At 38.9% G+C, this 22,870-nt stretch overlaps 2 protein-coding genes across 4 annotated transcripts in view; one reads left to right on the forward strand and one right to left on the reverse strand.

Moving 5' to 3' along the window:
- Window positions 1-22,870, reverse strand: part of dock1 (dedicator of cytokinesis 1) — a 574,951-nt gene that overhangs the window by 310,545 nt on the left and 241,536 nt on the right. The gene's annotated exons all lie outside the window — the stretch shown is intronic.
- LOC140715419 (inhibitory synaptic factor 2A) overlaps window positions 1-22,870 on the forward strand; it is a 45,462-nt gene that overhangs the window by 10,367 nt on the left and 12,225 nt on the right. Inside the window, exons 2-4 of one of the 2 annotated variants that reach the window (XM_073027581.1) lie at window positions 29-1,180; window positions 5,191-5,272; window positions 11,543-11,614. In XM_073027581.1, the coding sequence (XP_072883682.1) occupies window positions 36-1,180; window positions 5,191-5,272; window positions 11,543-11,581 (1,266 nt within the window). In that variant the 5' untranslated portion in view covers window positions 29-35 and the 3' untranslated portion in view covers window positions 11,582-11,614. The remainder of the gene's footprint in view (window positions 1-28; window positions 1,181-5,190; window positions 5,273-11,542; window positions 11,615-22,870) is intronic. The other variant, XM_073027580.1, reaches the window with a different exon arrangement.

Below are 22,870 nucleotides of genomic sequence, written 5' to 3' on the forward strand. Positions count from 1 at the left end.
TGCTTTGAAATGTTGTTTTCATTTGTAGGTAAAACATGGTGAGTAAGGAACCAAGTAAATGCCAACTCACAGGAAAGGAGAATGAAACTGAGCAAACAACTTCACCAGCACCGGAGATGAAATATGCTCAAGATCCAAATAGACATATTAAAAAAAGGAATAAAGCATTACAGGTGAGATTTAAAGATATCCGTGAAGCTCAGAATGAACAGGAGAAGAGACTTGCTGCAACACAGCAAATGGACAAAAAAACAATGAAATCTATTTCTTGTAAGGCAGCTTATCGCAAATACATGACAGTGCCTGCACGAAGGTCAATTCCAAATGTTACCAGAAGCACAGGTGTGCAGACATCTCCTGACCTCAAAAAGCGTTATCAGACATTTCCTTTGGAAAGGAAGAAAGTAAATATCATTAAAATTGCTCCCACTTTAGAAACATTCAGGCAACAAAACAATAGTTTGGCAGTTGAAATTAAAGATAAACTCAATAACGACTTGGAAGCACGTAATACAAGCAGTTCAAAGAGAAGCAGCCAGAAGAATCAAGACACCAGTGTACATACTAATAACCTCAACAAACTGAATGAACAAGATGGCAGCATGAGACTGGATACTCCCAGTAACAAAGTCCACGAAATGCACAATTTTACTGAAGACTCAAATGAACAAAATCACCAACAGTGCAATATGACAATGTATGATAAGGTGTCTTCAAGAAATCAGAACCTTAATCAAACTGAATTGCAACTAGCTGATCTCACTTCCTTCCATTTAACAGACAGCATCTGTGAACTTACTCAGACTGATCCCTCAAATTCCTTTACACAGGACTCCTTACAAAAACTGGCTGCATGGGAAGTGCCTGAAAGAACTTTGTCCCCAGCCAGTCACCAACCTCAATCAGTGAATGGACAACTCTGTTCACTACAGTCTCCTCAAAGAGAAGAGTTCTCTGAATCAGCTGTGACAAATACTGCACCTAGAGATGAAGATCAGTCTAATCAAACAACAGTATCTGTACTGGATTCAGATCAACAAATTGTACCTCTTACAGAAGCTGTGGATCTGAAAGCTCAGCTACAAATAATGGAAAACCTGATCAGTTCCAGTCAGGAAACTATTAAGGTGTTGCTTGGGGTTATTCAAGAATTAGAAAAAGGCGAAGCCCTCAGAGAAGGGTAAGACTACACAACACAATTTATATATGTTTGCATAGAAATGAATGTTCCAGTAATAGAATACATAGATCTATTACATAGTTATGTAGAAACAAAGAACCAATATCAAAAATATTAATGAATGCATACTGCCTAATACAGATTTCACTGATATGCAAAATATGGGATTCACAATGCAATACAAAAATCCTAAAGCTTGAACTGTCAAGTAACGTAAACAGCAATTTTCCACCTCCGAGCAAGAATGAGGGGATGCAGTGTACAGCCAGTGGACTGAAGTTGTACAGCCAACTATGCGGCAGTATATAGCAAATTAATTATTACCCAATCTTAAATGCAGATGGGAATCTGATATCATAGCAGTGAATACTAATAGGGAAGTGTCCATATATTCATAACATCCAGGTTCAAAGTAAATTCATCAAAGTACGTATATATCACCATACACAACCCTGAGATCCATCTTCTTGTGGGCATACTCAATCCAATAACCACAATAGAATCAATAAAATACTGCACCAACAGGTTCCCAAACAATGTGCAAAAATAGAAAGAAAAAAATCATAATAATAAATAGATAGATAACTAAGTAAACAAACAAGTAAGCAAGCAATAAATATAGAGAACATGAGATGAGGAGTCATTGAAAGTGAAGGGTAGGTTGCAGGACAAGCTCCGTGATGGGCAATTGATGTTGAGTGAAGTTATTCCCTTTGATTCAAGAGGCTGATGACTGAGGGGTAATAGCTGTTCCTGAATTTGGTGGTGTGAGTCCTGAGGCTCCTGTACCTTCTTCCTGATGGATACTGGATATGGTAGCTGTGCGTGATGGGAATTCTGTAGGTGATGTGTGTAATTGTAGCTCATTATTGCAGAACATTAGATTTGCACGCCATTTGTGCATATGGGAAGTGGAATAAAGTGATTACTTGTGGAATGATTGCATCTCCAAACTTGAAAGTCAGCACTTGACACATCACAATACAACAGCATGTTAGTTATATTTAACCATTTTATTTTCTAAAATTAAGGAAAATCTGTGTTAGAATACTGGAGAAAATAATTACTGGCAATTGTGTTTTACATTCTGTATAATTAGTGCTATTTCCATTTGCAACTAACTCTTAACAAAAAATCTGGAGTCTTGTTCTCCCTCTCAACCAGAGAAAAGCAGACCACTGATTTCCAAAAACCATGAATTCTGTACTTTCCAGTTCTGATGTTTCATGCAGTCATATTTTCAGTTTGATGCAGCTAGCTTTTTATGTTATCTTTACTCAAACAAGCCACATTCAACATACATATCCATGAACTCACCTCTACCATTTCATGCTTTTTCAAGTCCTTTACAAACATTCTTATTTATAAACACTATGGAAAGCTCCTCACTTATAAAATAGCCCTCAAAACGAGGCTTGTAGCCCGGATTCAAGAAAAACAAAAACTAAATTATGGATCAATTAAAGTAAAAGCAACTCTACTAAAATGAAATATATAAAAATAAAATGCTGTAAAATTCAACAGGACAGGCAGCATCTGTGAAAAGAGGAAAAGAGTTCATGCTGCACGCTGCAGATGATTTGAAAGAACCAAAAACAAGTTATGCATGCTGGAGACGCTACTGATTCTATCATGATTGCTCATCTGCAATTTACTGATCCATGGTCCTGGATCTAATCAAAAGAGAGTATTGTACAGCTTATGTGCCATGTCATAATTAGGTCTAAAACAGGCCTCTCCACAAAACTGCTGAAATAAACTTATTATAGCCAACCAAGCCATGCCTTCAATTTTGATGTCTATCAAATTGTCTGTGGAATGTTTCTGAACTTCCTTGCAGTTAGGTACATTCAAAAATAAAAAATATAAACAGGGAAATGCAAAACATGAGAATATTAAAGGGCAGCATTTACTGAAACTACTTAATCAGACGTATAATATTCACTGATAACAGAAGTGTATTACGTTGCATGCTTGCAACCTCGGTTTAACCTTCACTATATTACTAACATACTATGTGGCCTTTGTTTTAAATTATAAATTGTTCCATGCAAGATCAAGGCTCTGATATCAGCTTGAGGATAGTGGGGAGCATGAAGAGGTGCATTCCTCCACCAAATTAACAACAAAAGATGAACACTTTGATCATTATTTCAGTTATGGTCAACAAAACGAAAACACAGAAATTTTTTTTAAAAATCATCTCTGTAATCTCTGGCTAGTTCAGTTGCAGGCTAAACACCTGTAATATAAACTCAATATGTATCTTCCCCCATTAGCATGACCTCACTCCCTAAGTTATTCCTACACCTACACATTTCTTCAAACACTCATCATTTTACATTTCCTTCTCTATGATTCTCCTTAAGAACTATTCCTTAGATCAAGATTGCTTGCCTGATCTCTTAGAAAAATCTAAGATTTTTTTGTGGCATGATCACTACTTTAATTTCCCACAGCTGATGGTGAGTTACCTTGCGAAAAAGCCCGTCCTTCTGGTAAAAGTATTCCCACAATGCTCTTCGGTGGCATTAAGGTCCAGCAATGATTAAAGAACAAAAGATTTCCAAATTAGGGTTACGTCTAACATGGATAGAAACCTACACTGGTGGTACTCTCATGCATCTGATGCCCTTGCCTTTCTTGTTACTGGAGGTTCCAGTTTTTAAAGGGAATCTAGACAAGGAATGACTATTCCATGGTGAAAAAGGAATATTTAGGAGAGTGAATACGATTCCATTTAGTCCAATTGCTTTGTCCCATGTCAAGTTTCTCAATATTATTAAAATATATTCAACCAAATAAGGGGCCAATATTCCACAATGCATTTAAATTGTGCCTTATAGATGAGTGGCTTTGAGAAGTTAAGTAATGAGTCACTCACTGCAGCATGCTCAGCTTTTGACATGCTCTTACAGCTGTAATAATGGATAGTCCAGTTGAATTTCTGGTCACTGGTGACTCTCAGCACTTTGCCAGCGGGGCGGGGGGGGGGGGGGGGGTGAACGCATTAGTGCTTATGTCAATGAATGTAAAGGATACACATCCAGTTTTGAGTTGCCAGATCTAGTGTAATTAATTATATAATTCTAATGGCACATAACACCAAGGGAGGTGTTCTCAGAGTGAAAATGAACTTGTATCATAAGAATCATGAATACATAAATTTAAAGACTGATACCTGAAGGCAAGGTCAAATTTATCCCTTATGGTATTTTTTGCACACTTGTTGCTATATGCCAACACAATTAATAGTGGTGAAATTGAATCAGGTTTAATATCCCTGGCATATGTCATGAAAACTGATAGCAGAGGAGAAGAATCAGTTTCTGAAATATTGAATGCAAGTCTTCAGAGACCCGTACCACCTCCTTGATGGTAGCAATAGGAGGACATGTCCTAGGTGATAGATAAGGATCTTTACTATAGATGCTGGTGTTTTAAGGCATCACATTTTGAAAGTAACCCTCAATGCTGGGGAGGCTATACGCAGGGTGGACCAGGCTGAGTTTACAACTTTCAGCAGCTTTTTCTGATCCTGTACAGTGGCCCCTCCATATCAGTGATGGAACCAGTTAGAATGCTCTGCACAGTACATCAATAGAAATCTGGACCAGTCTTTGGTGACATACCAATTCTCCTCAAACTCGTAAAGAAATATAGCCACTATTTGTAATTGTGTTAATACATTGGGCCCAGATTAGATCCTCAGAGATACTGACATTCAGGAACTTGGAACTGCTCACTCTATCACCTGCTGAAACCTCGATAAGGACTGGTGTGTGTTCTCTCATCTTCCACTTCTGAAGTCCACAATCAACTCATTGGTCTTGCTTGTGTTAGAAGCAAGGCTGTTGCTGTGACACCACTCAATAAGTTAATCTATTTCATTATTTTGTTTTAGGACAGCACATTGCAAATACAGGCTTAGAATTTAAAAAGCTTGCTGCAATTAATGATAAATACAATTTGCTTTATTTTAATACCAATCATGTCCTCTTTTTGGACAGGGGAGGAAAGGGAGAAAACAATGAATTAGATCCACAAACATATGCAGGCTCAAAGAATGAAACTGTAGAACATCTAATTAAGGTATGCAACCTTTCAATAATATCATAGTACAAATACAAGACCCATTTAAAATGCAGTTTTAGACAGCTCTATTAAGGAATGGATAAACTATCTTGAGCATTGTGACTTCACAGATATATAAACAATCCAGAAAATTTGGTGCACTCACATTTTTTTCTGATAATCACATCTGACAATACAATTCCAACAAAAATGAAAAATCCCACAATCATTACTTGATGGCATAAATCACTTAATACAAAACATTTTTTAAATTTTTAAGTTAAACTTCTACCAAAAGCAAAATTCCTTCTCCTTTTAAATGGATGAACAAAATCCACACTATTGTAAGCACCAAGAATATTATATTCAGAGCCATTTCACTGCAATAACATTAAAGGGAAATACAACAAATGTTTCTTTCAAAATACACACTGCAGCTATCTTTCGTTGTTAGCAATCCTCAATACGTCTAAAATTTAAATTTCATTGCTGCCTAAGGGCCACTACAAATTGCAAATACAATATTGTTTACGATATTTGTATTTCTTTGGGGAAATTGTTTCTAACTTCCAACTACAAAAAAAGGAAGCTTTGAGCTCTGACATTTGCTAATACTTCTGTCCCTGAGCTTTTCACTTCGTATCAACTCTTTTTAACCTTAAAAAGCCACAATATCTTTTTTCTTTATAATTTTTGCATTGCTTACAAAAGGTAGATCTTACACTATCAAAAGGGTCATTTAGCAAACAATGCTTGAATTAGTCAGGATATCAAGGGACATCTGTGAAGAGAGAAAAATATTTGTCTTTCAGGTCAATGTACTTTCATTAAAATCTGTAAATTTTAAAGGAAAAACTAGTTTTAAGATGCACAGACTGCACTGTCCTTTTTGCTACTCCGACTCAATCGATCACATTTTTGAGGTTTGGTGTGCAACCAGATACAGTGGACACCTCAAAGCAATGGAGCAGCAGCAAAAAAGCCACCTCCACAAAACTGCTGGAATTGATTGTTAGGGATGAGATTACATAGAACCTGGAGGCACATAACAAGATAGGCTAAAGCCAGCATGGTTCCCTGAAAGGAAAATCCTGCCTGACTAACCTACTGCAGTTTTTTTTTTAGGAAACTACAAGCAGGGTAGACAAGGGATTTGCAGTAGATGGGGTATACTTGGATTTTCAGAAGGCCTTTGACAGAGTGCTGCACATAAGGCTGCATAGCAAGATAAGAGCCCATGGAATTACAAGGAAGTTACTAGCATGGGTAGAGCATTGGCTAATCGGCAAAAAACAGAGAGTGGGAATAAAGAGATCCTGTTCTGGCTGGCTGCTGGTTACCGGTGCAGTTCCATAGGAGTTGGTGGTGGGACCGCTGATTTTTATGATGTATGTCAATGATTTGGACGATGGGAATAATGGATGTGTGGCTAAATTTGCCGATGATACAAAGATAGGTGGAAGAGCGGGTACTGTTGAGGAAACAGTGAGCCTGCAGAGAGACTTAGATAGTTCAGGGAAATGGGCAAAGAAGAGGCAAATGAAATACAATATTGGAAAGTATATGGTCATGCACTTTGGTGGAAGAAAAAAACGGACATATTATTATTTAGATGGGGAGAGAATTCAAAATGCAGAGATGCAAAAGGGACTTGGGAGTCCTTGTGCAGGATAACCTGAAGGTTAATCTCCAGGTTGAGTCAGTAGTGAAGAAAGTGAATGCAATGTCGGCATTCATTTCTAGAGGTATAGAATATAAGAGAAGGGATGTGAAATTGAGGCTCTATAAGGCACTCGTGAGATCACACAGAGTATTGTGTGCAATTTTGGGCACGTTATTTTTGAAAGGATGTGCTGATATTGTAATGGATTCAGAAGATTCACAAGAATGATTCCAGCAATGAAAGGTTTACCATATGAGGAACATCTGGCAGCTCTTGGGCTGTAATTCCCTGGAGCTCAGGAGAACAAGGGTGGATCTCATAGAAACATTCCAAATGTTAAAAGGCCTGAACAGATTAGATATGGCAAAGCTTTTTTCCATGGTAGGGGAGTCTCGGACAGTGGGCACAACTTCAGGATTGAAGGATGTCCATTTAGAACAGAGACGCGGAGAAATTACTTCAGCCGGAGGGTGGTAAATCTGTGGAATTTGTTGCCATGAGCAGCTATGGAGGCCAAGACATTGGTGTATTTAGGCAGAGATAAATAGGTTCTTGATTAGCCAGGGCATCAAAGTGTATGGGGAGAAGGCAAGGGAGTGGGGAGGACTAGAATAATTGAATCAGCCCATGATTCAATGGCGGAACAGACTTTATAGGCTGAATAGCCTACTTCTGCTCCTATATCTTATGGTCTTATAAATTCTGGAAAAATGCAACACTATATGGATTCATGACAATCACCGGTCCAAAAATCCTCAAACTGGCAAAAGAGCATCCAAATCAGTGAGCATTATGTTGCTAACAGCAGAATGTCATGAAATAATCCAATCAATATAACTGTTTTTCCCACGACACTCCTTCTGTCCCACCTGTGGCACAGTATGCAGAACGCACCTGGGACTTCATTATCACAGAACCCACATAAAAATGCTGGAAACATATCGCTCTTAACCCTAAGATACTGCCTTGTTAAGCTGAAATTATTCTGCAAGTGAAGGTATTCTCACAAGGAAATTTGAAACAGTTCCCAGATCTGGCTTTGAAATGGTTTCAAGTATGGAAGAATAACAAAGTTTTTCCAAATAAAGTTGATGTGTGACTTGACTTAAGATTCAGGCAGTATTGTGAGTTTTGTGGTGGTGCATACAGTTCATTCAGCACACAGGTGGTGAATGGTAGGTTATGTGCTAGTCATACAGGTTGCTTTAAATGTAAGTGTGTCATTGAGAACTACATTCATTCATCAATATGTTGAGAATTGCATAACTACCCTGACTTGTGCCTTACAGCTTGCAGAAAATCTATGGGGAGACAGGAATTGAACCAGCCATCTCTGGATATCAGCTTTTAACTTGCTTTAACAGGCTTGGTACATAATTGGGTGAACCACAATGACTATGAATATTGGATAGTTTTCTCTTTGCTTCACTAAGACTATTCAATGTCACGTACTGCCTTGGCAAAGAGATTCACACTCTTCTCATTTCTAGAATTCAGATCTTTTATCCACGTTTACCATTAAGTTATAATTTGGCATGGAAAAAAAATTAACTACGTGGATGAAGTTATACACCGCTAAGCAATATTATCAACACATTCCACTTTTCTGAAGGTTGAGACTGAACTATAGAGTGGTAATTGATTGAAATAATTTGCTCTGCTTTGATGGATTAAGTATACCAAGCAATGTTTCAGATTTTCAATCCAAGCAGGATTGATTATTGGTCAAATTGTAAAATTTTTAACTGTACTCAAGTCATGGAAAAGTGGCACAGGTACTTCTAAAATGCAAGTATATGGTGCAACAGTTGAGATAAATAAATAAAATTTGCCAAGAATAGCCTTTGTGATGATGAAGACAATTCCTTATCTAAAATTATTCTAATAAGTCCTTCGCACTCACAGTGATGAAACAGAGGTAGAAGCCTTCTCTTTTTATTAGCTGCTTAATTGTCATTACCATTTCTGACCACACATGATAGTGCCTTGTAGGATTATCTTGTATCTCTTATAACATGCCATATCTGCCATTTAAGACAAATGACTCAATATTAATTTCAGTAGCATGATTTGACTCTTGTTCTGCATTCTTTGTTGAACCACAGTAATTACCTGGCTTGAGGACAATGGTAAAATAAGGGTTAATTAGGTTTCAAGGGCAGATTGTGGTGAAATTTTGGTGAAAGTTTTGTTGTTTCCATTCGTCCTTACAGATGCCAAGTTTTGATCAATTTTTGATCTATCCCTTTTCGCATGATGGTAGCACAAGCACAATGTAGCAGAATGCTGAAAGGACCATCTCCACAAAGACTGCATGATGGTCAATAATCATGGAGAGATGTATTTGTGACACACAGGGTGGTAAATATGAAGTCAAGCAGGTTTTCCCTTTATGCTGGCTTTCTCGCATTCTGCTGCATTTCAGGAGGATAAGAGATCACAATTAGGTTTTTTAATCACCGCCTTAAATTACATAAAGTTTGTTGTTTTGTAGTAGCAGTTCAGCACAAAGATATAAATTACTCAATTATAAAATAAAAAATAAAAATTATCTCTGTATGTAAATAAATACATAAATAAACAGATAGATGAATGAATATAAGTAACTAGCACAAATAAAATGACTAAAGACCATGACTGTTCAAAAATACTGATGACAGGGAGGAAGAAGTTATTCCCGGGTTGTTGAATGTGCATCTTCAGGCACCTGAATTTCCTCCCCAATAGTAGTAATGAGAATAGAGCCTGTCCCAGATGGTAAGGATCCTTAGTGATGGATGCCACATTTTTGAGGCACTGCCTCTTGAAGTTGTCCTCCATGGTGGAAGAGAATTGTGCCTATGAAGAAGCTGGCTGAGTCTACAAATCTGTGCATTGGACCCTCCACACTAGACTGTGATGCAACCAGTCAAAATACTTTGCAATGTAGATATATGGAAATTTGCAAGTCTTTAGCGATATGCTACATCCCCGCATATTCCTAAGTAGAGACTCTGGTATATTTTTTTCATGATTGATTCAATGTGTTGGGCCCAGGATAAATCCTTCAACATGATGACACCTAGGAACTTAAAATTTCTCACCCCTCCTAAGTGAAGAATGGTGTATGTTCTCCTAAATTCTTCTTCAAGTCCACAACTAATTCTTTGGTCTTGCTGACATGAAGTGCAAGATTGTTGTAGCAACAGCACTCAACCAGCCAATCTCTCTCATTCTTCTACACCTCTTTGTTTCCATCTAAAATTTTACCAAAACGGTATCATCTGTGTATTTATAAATGGAATTTGACCTGTGCTAAGCTATAAAGTTATGAGTGTAGAGAGAATAGAGCAGCGAACTAAGCACACATCTTTGAGGTACACCTCTGTTGATTTAAGTAGAAGAATGTTATCATCGATCTGTATTGACTGAGGTCTCAGAATGACAAAGTCAAGGATCCAGAGGGAAGTATAAAGGACTAGATTTAGAAGCTTGTGTTTAATACTGAAGGAATGATGGTACTTAATGCTGAGCTTTAATTGATAAACAGCAGCCTGACTTATGTTACTATTGTCTAGGTGCTCCAACACAAAGTGGAGAGCCAGTGAGATTGTGTCCACACTAATCGGGCTGTGGTACTCGGCAACTTACAGCAGATCCAGTTTCTTACTCAAGCAGGAGTTAATTCTAGCAATAACCTACCACTCAAAACACTTAATTATGGTAGATGCAAGTGCTATTTGGCAATATTTGCTGAGGCAGCTCACCCTGCTCTTCCTGGGCACTGGTATGATTACTGCCCATTTGAAGCAGATGGAAAGCACACACAGCAGCAGTGAGGGATTAAAGATGTCCATTAACACCCCAGCCAGTTGGTCAGCAGAGGCTTTCAGTATCCAGGGCCTGACATTTTGTGAGTGTTTACCCTTTAGAAGGATGTTCTGACGTTAGCCTCTTGGTCGGAGATAACAGGGTTGCTGAATGCGGTGGGAATTTGCATAGGTGCAGCATTATTCTCCCTTTCAAAGCATGCATAAAAACATTTTGAGCCTTATAGGAAATAATTATATGCAAAACCCTGCCACAGCTGTCATGCATCCAATTGTGTATTTAATTTCACTTGGAATTGCCTTTTTAGTTTCTGAGACATTGTGCAAAGGACTAACAAGATAGATGTTAAGAAATGCTTCTTCCATTTGGAGAATCTAGAAATACACAACAGTACATCAATACACAACAGGTCAATAATTTAGAACTCAAATGAGTAGAAGATCTTGGATTTGGAGCACAGCATCAGCCAAGATCTTAATGACTGGCAGAACAGGTTTAAGCTTCCAAGAAGCAACTCTTGATTCTATTTCAGCCATTCTTCTTACTAATATATTTTTATTTAATGCAAGTTAAATCACTGAATTTAACAGTCCCAATAGCCATGGTTGATTTGAATCTATGTCTACCTCATTAATCAAAAGGATTCTCAACTCATAGTCTTATAAACTAAGCTAGATAAAAGAATTAAATTTAATATCAGATTTTTGTTTATCATCCGGAAATCAAAACCTTTTCCCCCTAATTATTTTGTAGCATTTCTCTGGAAACGAATTAAATACTGCTTTACATTACAATGCTCAATTTTATCTTTACAGTCTCTCCTACAGGACAGGACAGGACACTGCAAACTGTGACACTTGTCGGAACAGTGCATGCATCATTTATAGGTAAGCTTGCAAACAAAAGGGAAAAAAATTCTATATATATTTCAAGAACATAAGTTTTAAACATTACTTATCTGTAACAAAATTTTATTTCCAATCATTCTTTGAATGTCTTTGACTACATGCACTTCACACCATGTTTAAAAGTACGGTATGATTTGTGCATGAAGAGAATATAATTTGTGATATTCTTCTCCTTCCTAAGCAATCTCTTGGCATTGAGATGACTTGCTTCGACTCCAGTTCTGCGGGTTCTGAGATGGCTGATGAAGCCAACGTGGAACCCATAGACTCTGCCAGAGGTAGGACAAGAGGTGGTTGATCAGGCAGGAGGGTGGTAGTTTGGATGATGGTGTACTCCTTCTACCATTCATGTGCTCCTGACTAATAGATTTGGGATTCTCAATGCCATTCTATAAGCTTAAATTTGTGGAGATTTTACACTTCTTTAGAACCTTTTCCTCCATCCGCCTAGTAATCTTTTAACGAACAGAGCTTGGAATAGTATCTGGGAGTCTGGTGTCGTACAAGCAAAGAATGTGGCTTCCTAAATGAATCTGTGGATTTCTATCTGGATATGATATTGACAATAGCTTGTTCATCCCGCTTGTGGATTTGGAGAACTTAGCAGAAAGAATATTGAAGACGTCCCTTTAGGACAGATTGGCCCAAGTATATTATTATTTTGTGGATCCTTACTTGCAATGAACCACTAAATCAATTGCAGGTGTTAAGAAAAATTTCAATAAAATTCAAAAACAGATTATGTAGATGTATCAGACTGCTGTTTCCAGGAACCAGTTCAGCATCATTTGGCTGCCACATATATTATGGGTGCAAATGACCAGACTCACTTGCAATTTATTTTATTTATTCATTCACAAAATCTTGCATCACTGGGTAGAATAACATTTATTGCCCTTTCTTATTTCTCCCTCAACTGGGGGCAGTTAAGAGCCTGGGGGGTCACAAAAGGGTCATAAGGGGTAAAGACATGAAAGACACTGATGAACAAGATGGGTTTTTAAAACAATTGATTAATTTCATGATTAAAACTGGCTTTTTATTTTAATTCTCCTGCTATCTTCATAGAACTCTAACTTGTGTCTCCAGGTCAGAAGCCCTGGAATGAGTCCAGCAATATAACTACAAACCAGTAGTAGATAATTATTTTTGAAAAGATAAGGGAGGATAAGAATCTGCTGTAAGCCCCTGGTTGTCTCACTCATATTGGAATGTGTTAATGGGTCGCAGCATCAGTTAATGAAGAGTTGATACATATTCCAAATGGAAGCTCCATTCATATGGCTAGGCCATGCTCCCGGTAACAAATATTAATGAATTCTGCATTTCTGCCATTCTACAATGGGCAGAAATACCTCCACATCCACATAGGAACAAAACAATGGACATCACACTGAATTACATCATGGTACATTGAAGAACATGAAATAGCCTCCAACTACCTTAATTTAACACTTCATGAATTCCAGCAATCTCATTTTCATTCCACTTGTGCTTGTCTAATTTTCGTACTTGTAAATAAAGCCCGAGGTTATCCTATGTTATAAACTGTCAACATAGTGCTTACTGTCATTCAGATCAGGCAGGAGAGCAATATGGATGTAATACTAAGATTAATTGTCATCCTTTGGCAAGCACACCATGTCTGGCACATTTAAAAATGCTCAATTTTATTGCAGAGAGAAGGAATGTAACATTTGCATTTATATAATGCATTTTCTACCTCAAAGCGGTCAATTGTCAATTAAGTACTTTTTGTTGTAACAGAAGAAATGTAGCAGCCAAGTTATATACAACTCTCTCTCAGAAACAACAAACTGATAATGTCTAGATCATCTATTTCAATAAGTTCATTAATATTAAAATTAGCCAATAGACCAGGAATAACTCCCTGCTCTTGAAAATCATTCTACTGTATATGATTTTAGCTCAATCTTGATGAGTAGAGTGCCTCAGCTTTATACCCCAAGAAGCCATAGTTGACAACACTCTATATTGAACTTTAGTACAGGTAGTCCCCAAGTTACGAACATCCAACTTATGGACAACTCGTACTTACGAGCCGAGGAAGGAGAACGCTGTCCGCCATTTTAAGTCGGATCCCGACGCCCTCCGCCATTTTATGTCGTTGCCGTTGACACTGTGTTGAGTGTTTAACTTTGTATTTGGCTTAAAATTTTCTTAGTAAGATTCTCCCTGACCCCACCCCCCGCCCCCCCCCGTTCCGGTCGGCTGATGGCGCAGTGAGATCAGTGCCAGGCTGGAGAACGGAGGTTTCCGAGTTCGATCCAGTGACAGACTGCTCCCGTTCCGAGTTGATGTCGATCCAGTGACTCCCATACTATCCGTGCCGGGTTGATATCAAGCTCGCAACTCGACCTCGTAAAAAAAACACTGCCACCTCCAGTTTAAATTCCCACGCGGAATATTGTGGATGATCAAATACCCAAACCCAGCACAGCCCCCACTTGTCCTATTCAGCCTGTCTCAGTGTGGTGGTCGTTAGGACCAAGCGGACCTCAGGAGCCGGCAGAGCTCGGGACCCGCCGCCCGCAGTGTTTCTGTTCCGTTGACGGTATGCGGTGGTTGTTAGGACCCAGCGGAGCTCGGGACCCACCACCCGCAGTGTTTCTGTTCCGTTGATGGTGTACGGTGGTCTTTAAGACCCAGCGGACTTCAGGAGCCGGCAGAGGTCGGGACCCGACGCCCGCAGTGTTTCTGTTCCATTGACGGGAAGCGATTGCGATTGAAAATAAAGTGGAAATACTAAAGCGCTTGGAAAGAGGTGAAACAGCATCGGTCATTAGACAAGCGTTAGGCTACAGTCGGTCAACCATCAGAACAATTTTAAAGGATAATGGATATAGTGAGAATAATGGAGCATGTGAAAAGTCCTGCCCCGATGAAAGCTACGATTATTACTAAGCAATGCAGTGGTTTAATTATTGGAATACATACATTTCTTAAGTGTTTTATATGCATAGAAAGGTAAAATATATACTAAATACTAAGACAAACGTTTGACTAACTGATGCTAAATAATACCAGATGTACTTGTTCCGACTTACCTACAAATCCGACTTAAAGACGGACTCAGGAACTGAACTTGTACGTAACCCGGGGACTGCCTGTATAAACCTCAAGTTTCTTAAACCCACAATGATTTGAGCTAGAAATCAGAATAAAACCAACTGACCTAAAATAGAGACCATAAGACATAGGAGCAGAATGAGGCAATCTGGCCCATCGAGTCTGCTGCACTATTCAATCATGACTGATTATTTTTTTAATCTCCTTCTCAACCCCAGTTCCTGGCCTTCTCCCCGTAACCTTTGATGCCATGTCCAATCAATAACCTATCAATCTCTGCCTTAAATACACCCAACGACCTGGCTTCCACAGCTGCCTGTGGCAACAAATTCACCACCCTTTGGCTAAAGAAATTTCTCTGTATCTCTGTTTAGAAAGGGTGCCGCTCCATCCTGAGGCTGTATCCTCTTGTCCTATTCTCTCCCACCATGGGAAACATCCTTTCCACATCTACTCTGTCTAGGCCTTTCAACATTCAAAAGGTTTCAGTCAGATTCCCTCCCCCCATCCTTATGCATTCCAGTGAGTAGAGACCCAGAACAAACAAATGTTCCTCATATGATAACCCTCTTGTTCTGTACAAGGGCCCCCAAATTCCTCTGCATCTCAGATTCCTGAATTTTCTCCGTTTAGAAAATAGTCTGCACATTTTATTTCTACTACAGAAGTGCACGACTATGTATTTTCCAACATTGTATTTCATTTGCCACTTTCTTCCCCATTCTCCTAATCTGTCTAAGTCCTTCTATATCCTACCAATTTCCTCAACACTACCTGCCCCTCCACCAATCTTCATATCATCTGCAAACTTGGCAACAAAGGCATCTATTCCATCATCTAAATTATTTATTTACCTAACAACAAATAACTTTCTACTCTGAAAAGCTAGTGACAAATGGTGGAGAAAAACATGATTTTGGTTTTCCTGCAATTTTCACAATGAATGTTAAATTAAGACAATAAGACCATAAGTAATAGGAACAAAACAAGGCCATTCAGCCCATTGAACCTGTTCTCCATTCCATCATGGCTGATTGGTAACTCCTCTCAACCTCATTCTCCCGCCTTCTCCACTAACCTTTGACACTTTGCCTAATCATGATCGTATCAACCTCACTCTAAATATATTCAATGCCTTAGGCTCCACAGTTGTCCATGGCAATGAATTCCACAGACTCAACACCCTCTGCCGAAAGAAAATTCTCCGCATCTCAGTTCTAAATGCATGTCTCTCTATCCGAGGCTCCAGCCAATACAGGCCAAGAGCAATCAAATGGTCGTCATTAACCCTTGCATTCTCGTGAAACTTTCTCTGGACCCTCTCTAATACCAGCGCATCTTTTCTTACATATGGGGCCCAAAACTGCTCACTATATTGCAAGTGAAGTCTGACCAATACCTTATACAGCTTCAGCATTGTATCCTTGTTCTTATATTTTAGTCCTCTTGAAATGAACACTAACATTGCATTTGCCTTCCTTACCACCGACTCAATCTGCAAGTTAACCTTTAAAGAAGCCTAAACAAGGACTCCCAAATCCTTTTGCAGCTGTTTTTTGAATTTTCACTCCACTACGCCTTTATTCCTTTTACCATAGTACACGACCATAAACCTCCTTACACCATACACCATCTGCGACTTCTTTGCTTATTCTCCCAATCTGTCCAAGTCCTTCTGTAGATTCTCTGCTTCCTCAACACTACCTGCCCCTCAACCTATCATCATATTGTCTGCAAACCTGGCCACAAGGCCACTGATTCCACCATCCAAGTCATTTGACATATAATGTGAAAAGCAGTCACGATACCCATCCCTGCAAAACATCACTAGTCACTGGCAAACAATCAGAATATGCATCCCTTATTCCCACTCTTTTGTCTCCTGCCAGTAAGACAATCTTCAATGAATGCTAGTATCTTTCCTGTAATGCCATAGACTCTCATCTTGTTAAGCAGTCTCATTTGTGGCATCTTGCCAAAGGCCTTCTGAAAATCCAAGTATATATAAACTAACTCTCCTTTGTATATCCTGCCTGTTTTTTCCTCTCAAAGGATTCCAACAGATTTGTCAGGCAAAATTACCCCTTAAGGAAACCATGTTGACTTTAGTCTGCTTTATCATGTGCTTCCAAGTACTCCAAAATCTCATGGTTAATAATGGAGTCCAAAATTTTCCCGACCACTGCAGTGAGACTAAATGGCCTATAATTTCCTGTCATCTGTCTCTCTCCTTTCTTAAAAAGTGGAGTGACATTTACAATTTTCCACTCCTCTGGAACCATTCCAGAATCTAATGATTCTTGAAAGATCATTATTAATGCCCCCGCAATCTCTTCAGCTCCCTTTCAGAACCCTGCGGTGTATTTCATCTGGCCCAGGTGACTTATTTACCTTCAGACCTTTCAGCTTCCCAAGCACCTTCTCCTTAGTAATAGCAACTACACTCACCTCTGCCTATCTCAAATTTCTGGCATATTGCCAGTGTCTTCCACAGAACAGACTGATGCAAAATACTTAAGTTCATCTGCCACTTCTTTGGCCCCCTTTACTACCTCTTCACCGTCATTTAATAGCGGTCCAATATTGACTCTCACCTCTCTTTTGCTCTTCATATATCTGAGAAAAAACGTTGGCTAGCTTACCTTCACATTTCATCTTATCTCTCCTTATTGTATTTTTAGTTGCCTTCTGGTGATGTTTGAAAGGTTCCCAATGCTCCAACTTTGCACTAATTTCAGAATCAGAATCTGATTTTTTGTTATATTTTCTGCCCTCACTTTTGCTTTTATGCTGTTTTTGACCTACCTTGTCAGCTACGGATGCATTACCCTCCCAGTAGAATACTTAATCTTTGGGATCCATCAATCCTGTGTCTTCCAAATTGCCCACAGAAATTCCAGTCATTGCTGTTCTACTGTCATCCTTGCTAGTGCCCCCTTCCAATTAACTTTGGTCAGCTCCTCTCTCTTGACTCTGTAATTTCCTTTATTCCACTCCAATACTGATACATCTAACTTTATCTTCTCACTCTCAAACAAGCAGGGTGAATTCTATCATTTTATGATGACTGCCGCCTAATGATTTCATTATCTTAATCTCCCAAATCAAACCTGGTTCATTACACAACAACAAACTAGAAATTCCGTTCCCCTAGTGGGTTCAACCAAAACCTACTCTTAAAAAGCCATCTCGTAGGCATTCTACAAATTTCCTCTCTTGAGATAAAGCAATAACCTGATTTTCCTAATCTACCTGACATTAAAATCCCCATCACTATTGTAACACTACTCTTTTAACATCCCATTGAAATTCGTACCGAACATCCTAGCTACTGTTCGAAGGCCTGTATATAACTCCTATCAGAGCCTTGCAGTTTCTTAACTATACCCACAAGAATTCTACATCTTCTGATGCTATGTCACCTCTTCTGAAGAATCTGATTTCATTTTTTAACCAAGAGAACCACACCAACCCTTCTGCCTACCAACCCATCCCTTCAAAACAATGTGTATCCTTGGATGTTAAGCTCCCAAATATAATCTTCTTTCAGCCTTCAGGAATGTCATACCTGTGACTGCATTACAAGATCATCTACCTTATCCCAGATACTGCAAGCATTCAAATATAACATCTCCAGTCCTGTATTCATCACCTTTTTCAATTTTGCCCTTATGTTACACTTTAACTCATTCCACTGATTGCAGTTTTGACTTGTCATTCACCTGTCCATCTTCAGTCTCACTACACATTGCATCTACTTGTTTTGCAGCTTCCCCATCCTCTGCCTGATCACTCCAGTTCCAGTACCGCTGCTAATAAAACCCTCCGCAACAGCTCTAGCAAACCTGCCCATAAGGATATAGGTTTCTCTCAGGTGCAGGTGTAAGTGAAGGATTTTGTACAGGTCATTCCTTCCTCAGAAGAAATATCAATGATCCAGAAATTTTAAACCCTGCCCCTGCACCAATTCATCAGCCACACATTCATCTGCCAAATCATGCTATTTTTACCTCACTGACATGTTGCACAGGCAGCAACCCAGAGATTATTTAACTTGAAGGTCCTGCTCTTCAGCCTCACTGTCCAGTACCTCTCCCCCCTTTCTACCTATGTCATTGGAGCCAATGTGCACTACAACCTCTGGCTGCTCACCTTCCCTCTCGAGAACTGTCTTCTGCTGCTCCAAGACATCCTGGACCCTAGCATCTGGGAGGCAACACATCATTCTGGCATGTTTTACATGGCTGCAGAATCACCCAGTTATCCCCTAACCATAGAGTCTCCTATCATTATTGCTCTGCCTGCTTTTACCCCTTCCTGCAGGGTGTCACAGCCACTCACTGTGTCACTGGCTTGGCTGCTGCTGCTGCTGTGCCCTCATGTCATCATCCCAGCAGTGTGCAAAGGGTTAAAATTTAAACTGCCAAACAACCCTGGCATCATGTTACTGTATGTATCGTCACACTCATTATATTGTTAAGTACTAAAAAGTCAATTTGATGCAGACCTCTTAACAGATTATAGTCATATTATTGTGGCATCATGCAACTATCAAAATAATAGTGAACTAAATCAACTTGTCACTCAACAATTACTGTACTATCTTCCATAACTTTATATGACTACTTAGTATTGCTCAAAAAGTTGCTCATTGCTAAAAGTCTTAAATTACCTATGCAACATTTGCAGTATTCTTTCTTTCTTCCATTTTGAGAGGCAGCAAGATTTCATGCATTGCTTATGGTAAAAGGACGTGCTGTTTGTTACGAAGCAATCTACAAATTGAAGTAAGGACCATCTATGTACAATTCTAAAGACATGACAAATTTGCTGTTTCAAATAGATATAAAAGAACCCAAAGCAACTAATTCAAAACAAAAGGAAAATTTCCCAGGAATATTTATCCTTCAATTAATCTCATAGTCAATTGCTGCTGGTAAGAAGTTGTTGCACCCACCGATAATATAATTTTCTACATTAAAACATGTGACTGGATGGTGAAATAAAAATAAAAAAATTACTTCACTGGCTGTAAAGCACTTAGGACTGTGTCAAGATCATAAGACAGAAAAGTTATTGCAGAGAGCTCCAAAATTTAGAGGCTTCACGATTAAAAAGTTACCACAATTAATATTAGGTCAGCTCAAGGTAACAAAATTAGAAAATTTGAATTACATTCAAACAGATGCAACAAGTATGAGAATCCCTGGAAAGATTACTTCACAAGAATCGAGAAGGTCAACCAGGAGATCAGCACAGAAAGATAATTGCTTTACAGGACTGGAGTTTCAATTAGGTCATGGAGAACACAGTTTTGTAACTAAGCAAGGTCCTCAGGAATATACTTCAACACTTGTTCAATAGTAGTAAAGACGTGCATCCTTCGTCAGCAGATGAGCAAAGGCAGGGTGGAGCTAAATTGCCAGAATCTCATCTTTGGGTTGAAATTGATACAAAGATTATTCAGTCTCATAGATATAACTAGATATATCTCTCATAGAGATATAACTCTCATAGATATAACCAGAGAGAGATATAACTCAAAGGCAATTTGCAGACAATGACTTTGGTCTTATCAATATTTAGCTGATGTAAATTCCTACTTACTCAATAGGTCCTTGAGGTTAGCTAATCAGTCAGTGGAGGTGTTCTGAGTGGTGATGGTGGTGGTGGTGTAGAGCTGGGTTTCATCAAATGTGTAGAAACTGTTTTTTGTGATTTCTGATAATGTTATTAAGAGGCAGCACATCAATTTAAAAACTAGAGAGTGCAAGATTAGCTTTCTGAATTTAGCAAGTGTTAATAGTAAGAGGCAAGGTAAATCATTTGTTCTGACTAGATTATTAATGGGAAAAGTAAGTACTATATCAATAATTGGAATACTGATAGAAAAAACATTGGATAAATGTGATCAACCATATCAAAGCTAACAGAAAGCTTAAAAAGAGATGTAAAATATGTTTTTGTGTATCGTTATCTACATCTCCTGACAATTAAAAATTACACTGTTTCTAACAAAAATTGGAAAGAACCTTTGGTAATGGGCAGAAAACTGGCTGGAGGAATTCAAACATAGGAGATGCAGACTCACAAATCTGCGCGAGGATATGGCATAAATGTCACCAACCGCCTAGAGTAAAACTGACTTTCATTACCATTTTTTTTGGTGAAATAGCACTCCAGCAATGAGTTCAGAAATCTAATTTTCACAAAATATCCATGAATATTTTAATAACCAGTCAACAAAGAAATTCACAGTTCCATACACCCCCAATGTAAGACCATAATTTATAGCAGCAGAACTAGGCCATCGAGTCTATTCTGCCATTTCATCATGGCTGATCCAATTTTTCTCTCAGTCCAAATCTCCTGCCTTCTCCCCTTATCCCTTCATGCCGTGACCAATCAAGAATCCATCAATCTCTGCCTTAAATATACATATTGACGGCCTCCACAGGTGCCTACGGCAAATAATTCCACAGATCCACCACACTCTGGTTAAAGAAATTTGTCCTCAACCCCGTTCTAGAAGGATGTCTATCTAATCTGAGGCTGTGTGCTCTGGTCTTCGATTCACCCATCATAGGAAACATCCTTTCCATATCTACTCTATCAAGGCCTTTCACCATAAGGTTTTAATGAGGTCACCCCTCATTCTTCTGAATTCTACTGAATACAGGCCCAGAGCCATCAAATGCTCTTCACTTGATGAGCCATTCAATCCTGAAATCATTTTTGTGAACCTCCTTTGAAACCCCTCAGTTTCAGCACATCCCTTCTAAAGGGCACAAAACTGCTCACAATACTCCAAGTGAGGCCTCAGCAGTGCTTTAGAAAATTTCAACATTGTACCTTTCCTGTTATATTCTAGTCTTCTTGAAATGAATGCTAACAATGCATTTGCCTTCTTCACCACAGATTCAACCTGCAAATTAATCTTTAGGGAATCCCTTAAGGACTCCCAAGTCAATTTGTACCTCAGATTTTTGCATTTTCTCGCCCTTTAAAAATAATCAACCCTTTCATTTCTTTTACCAAAGTGCATGACCATTTACTTCCCGACAAACTATTTTGTACGTTCTCCTAACCTATCCTTCTGTAGCCAGTCTATTTCCTTAAAACTACCTGCCCTTCCACCTATCTTCATATCATCTGCAAACGTTGCAAAAAAGCCATCAATTCCATCATCCAAATCATTGACATATAACGTAAAAACAATTGGTCCCAACATAGACCCCTGTGGAATACCACTAGTCATCAGGAGACAGTCAGAAAAGGGTAGGTTTATTCCCACTCTTTGCCTCCTGCCAATCAGCCAATCTCTTCTGTAATACCGTGAGCTGGTAGCTTATTAAGCAGCCCCATGTGTGGCATCATGTCAAAGGCCTTCTGAAAATCCAAGTACATTATATCAACCTATTCTCCTTTGTCTATCTTGCTTGTTATTTCTTCAAAGAATTGCAACAGATTTCTCAGGCAAGATATTCCTTTGAGGAAACCATGCTGACTACAGCCAATTTTATCATGGGCTTCCAAATATCCTGAGACCTCATCCTTAATCATGGACTCCAACAGCTTCCCAACCACTGAGATCAGACTGATTGGCCTATAGTTTTCTTTCTTCTGCCTCTCTCCCTTCTTGCAGAGTGGAGTGGCACTTGCTATTTCCCACTCTTCCGATACCATTCCAGAATCTGGAGATTCCTGAAATATCATTACTGATGCCTCCATAATCACTTCAGCCATCTCTTTCAGAACTCTGGGTGTACACCATCCCTGACAGCTGGTGTAATTGTCTTCCACCATGAAGAATGATGCAAAATACTTATTCAGTTCACTTGCCATTTCAATATTTCCCATTACTACCTCTCCAATATCATTTTCCAGTAGTCCGATATCCACACTCGCCTCTCTTTTTCACAGCATGTGATAACAATTCTTCACTTACATGCTTACTGAAAGTTACATGCCACCCTGTGTCATTGGTAGATATCATCTTGTGCTTCCCTCAATATGAAAACTATTTCAGCTCTCAAAATAACTCCAGTTTATATCTATCTTCCCTGCAAAACATTTAGTTGCATGTGCACCTTAATACCACATTCTAAATCGACTGCTCACCTAAACTAGAAGCAATTCACCTAA

The sequence above is a fragment of the Hemitrygon akajei genome, chromosome 23 (assembly GCF_048418815.1).
Source record: "Hemitrygon akajei chromosome 23, sHemAka1.3, whole genome shotgun sequence".
NCBI classification, from domain to species: domain Eukaryota; kingdom Metazoa; phylum Chordata; class Chondrichthyes; order Myliobatiformes; family Dasyatidae; genus Hemitrygon; species Hemitrygon akajei.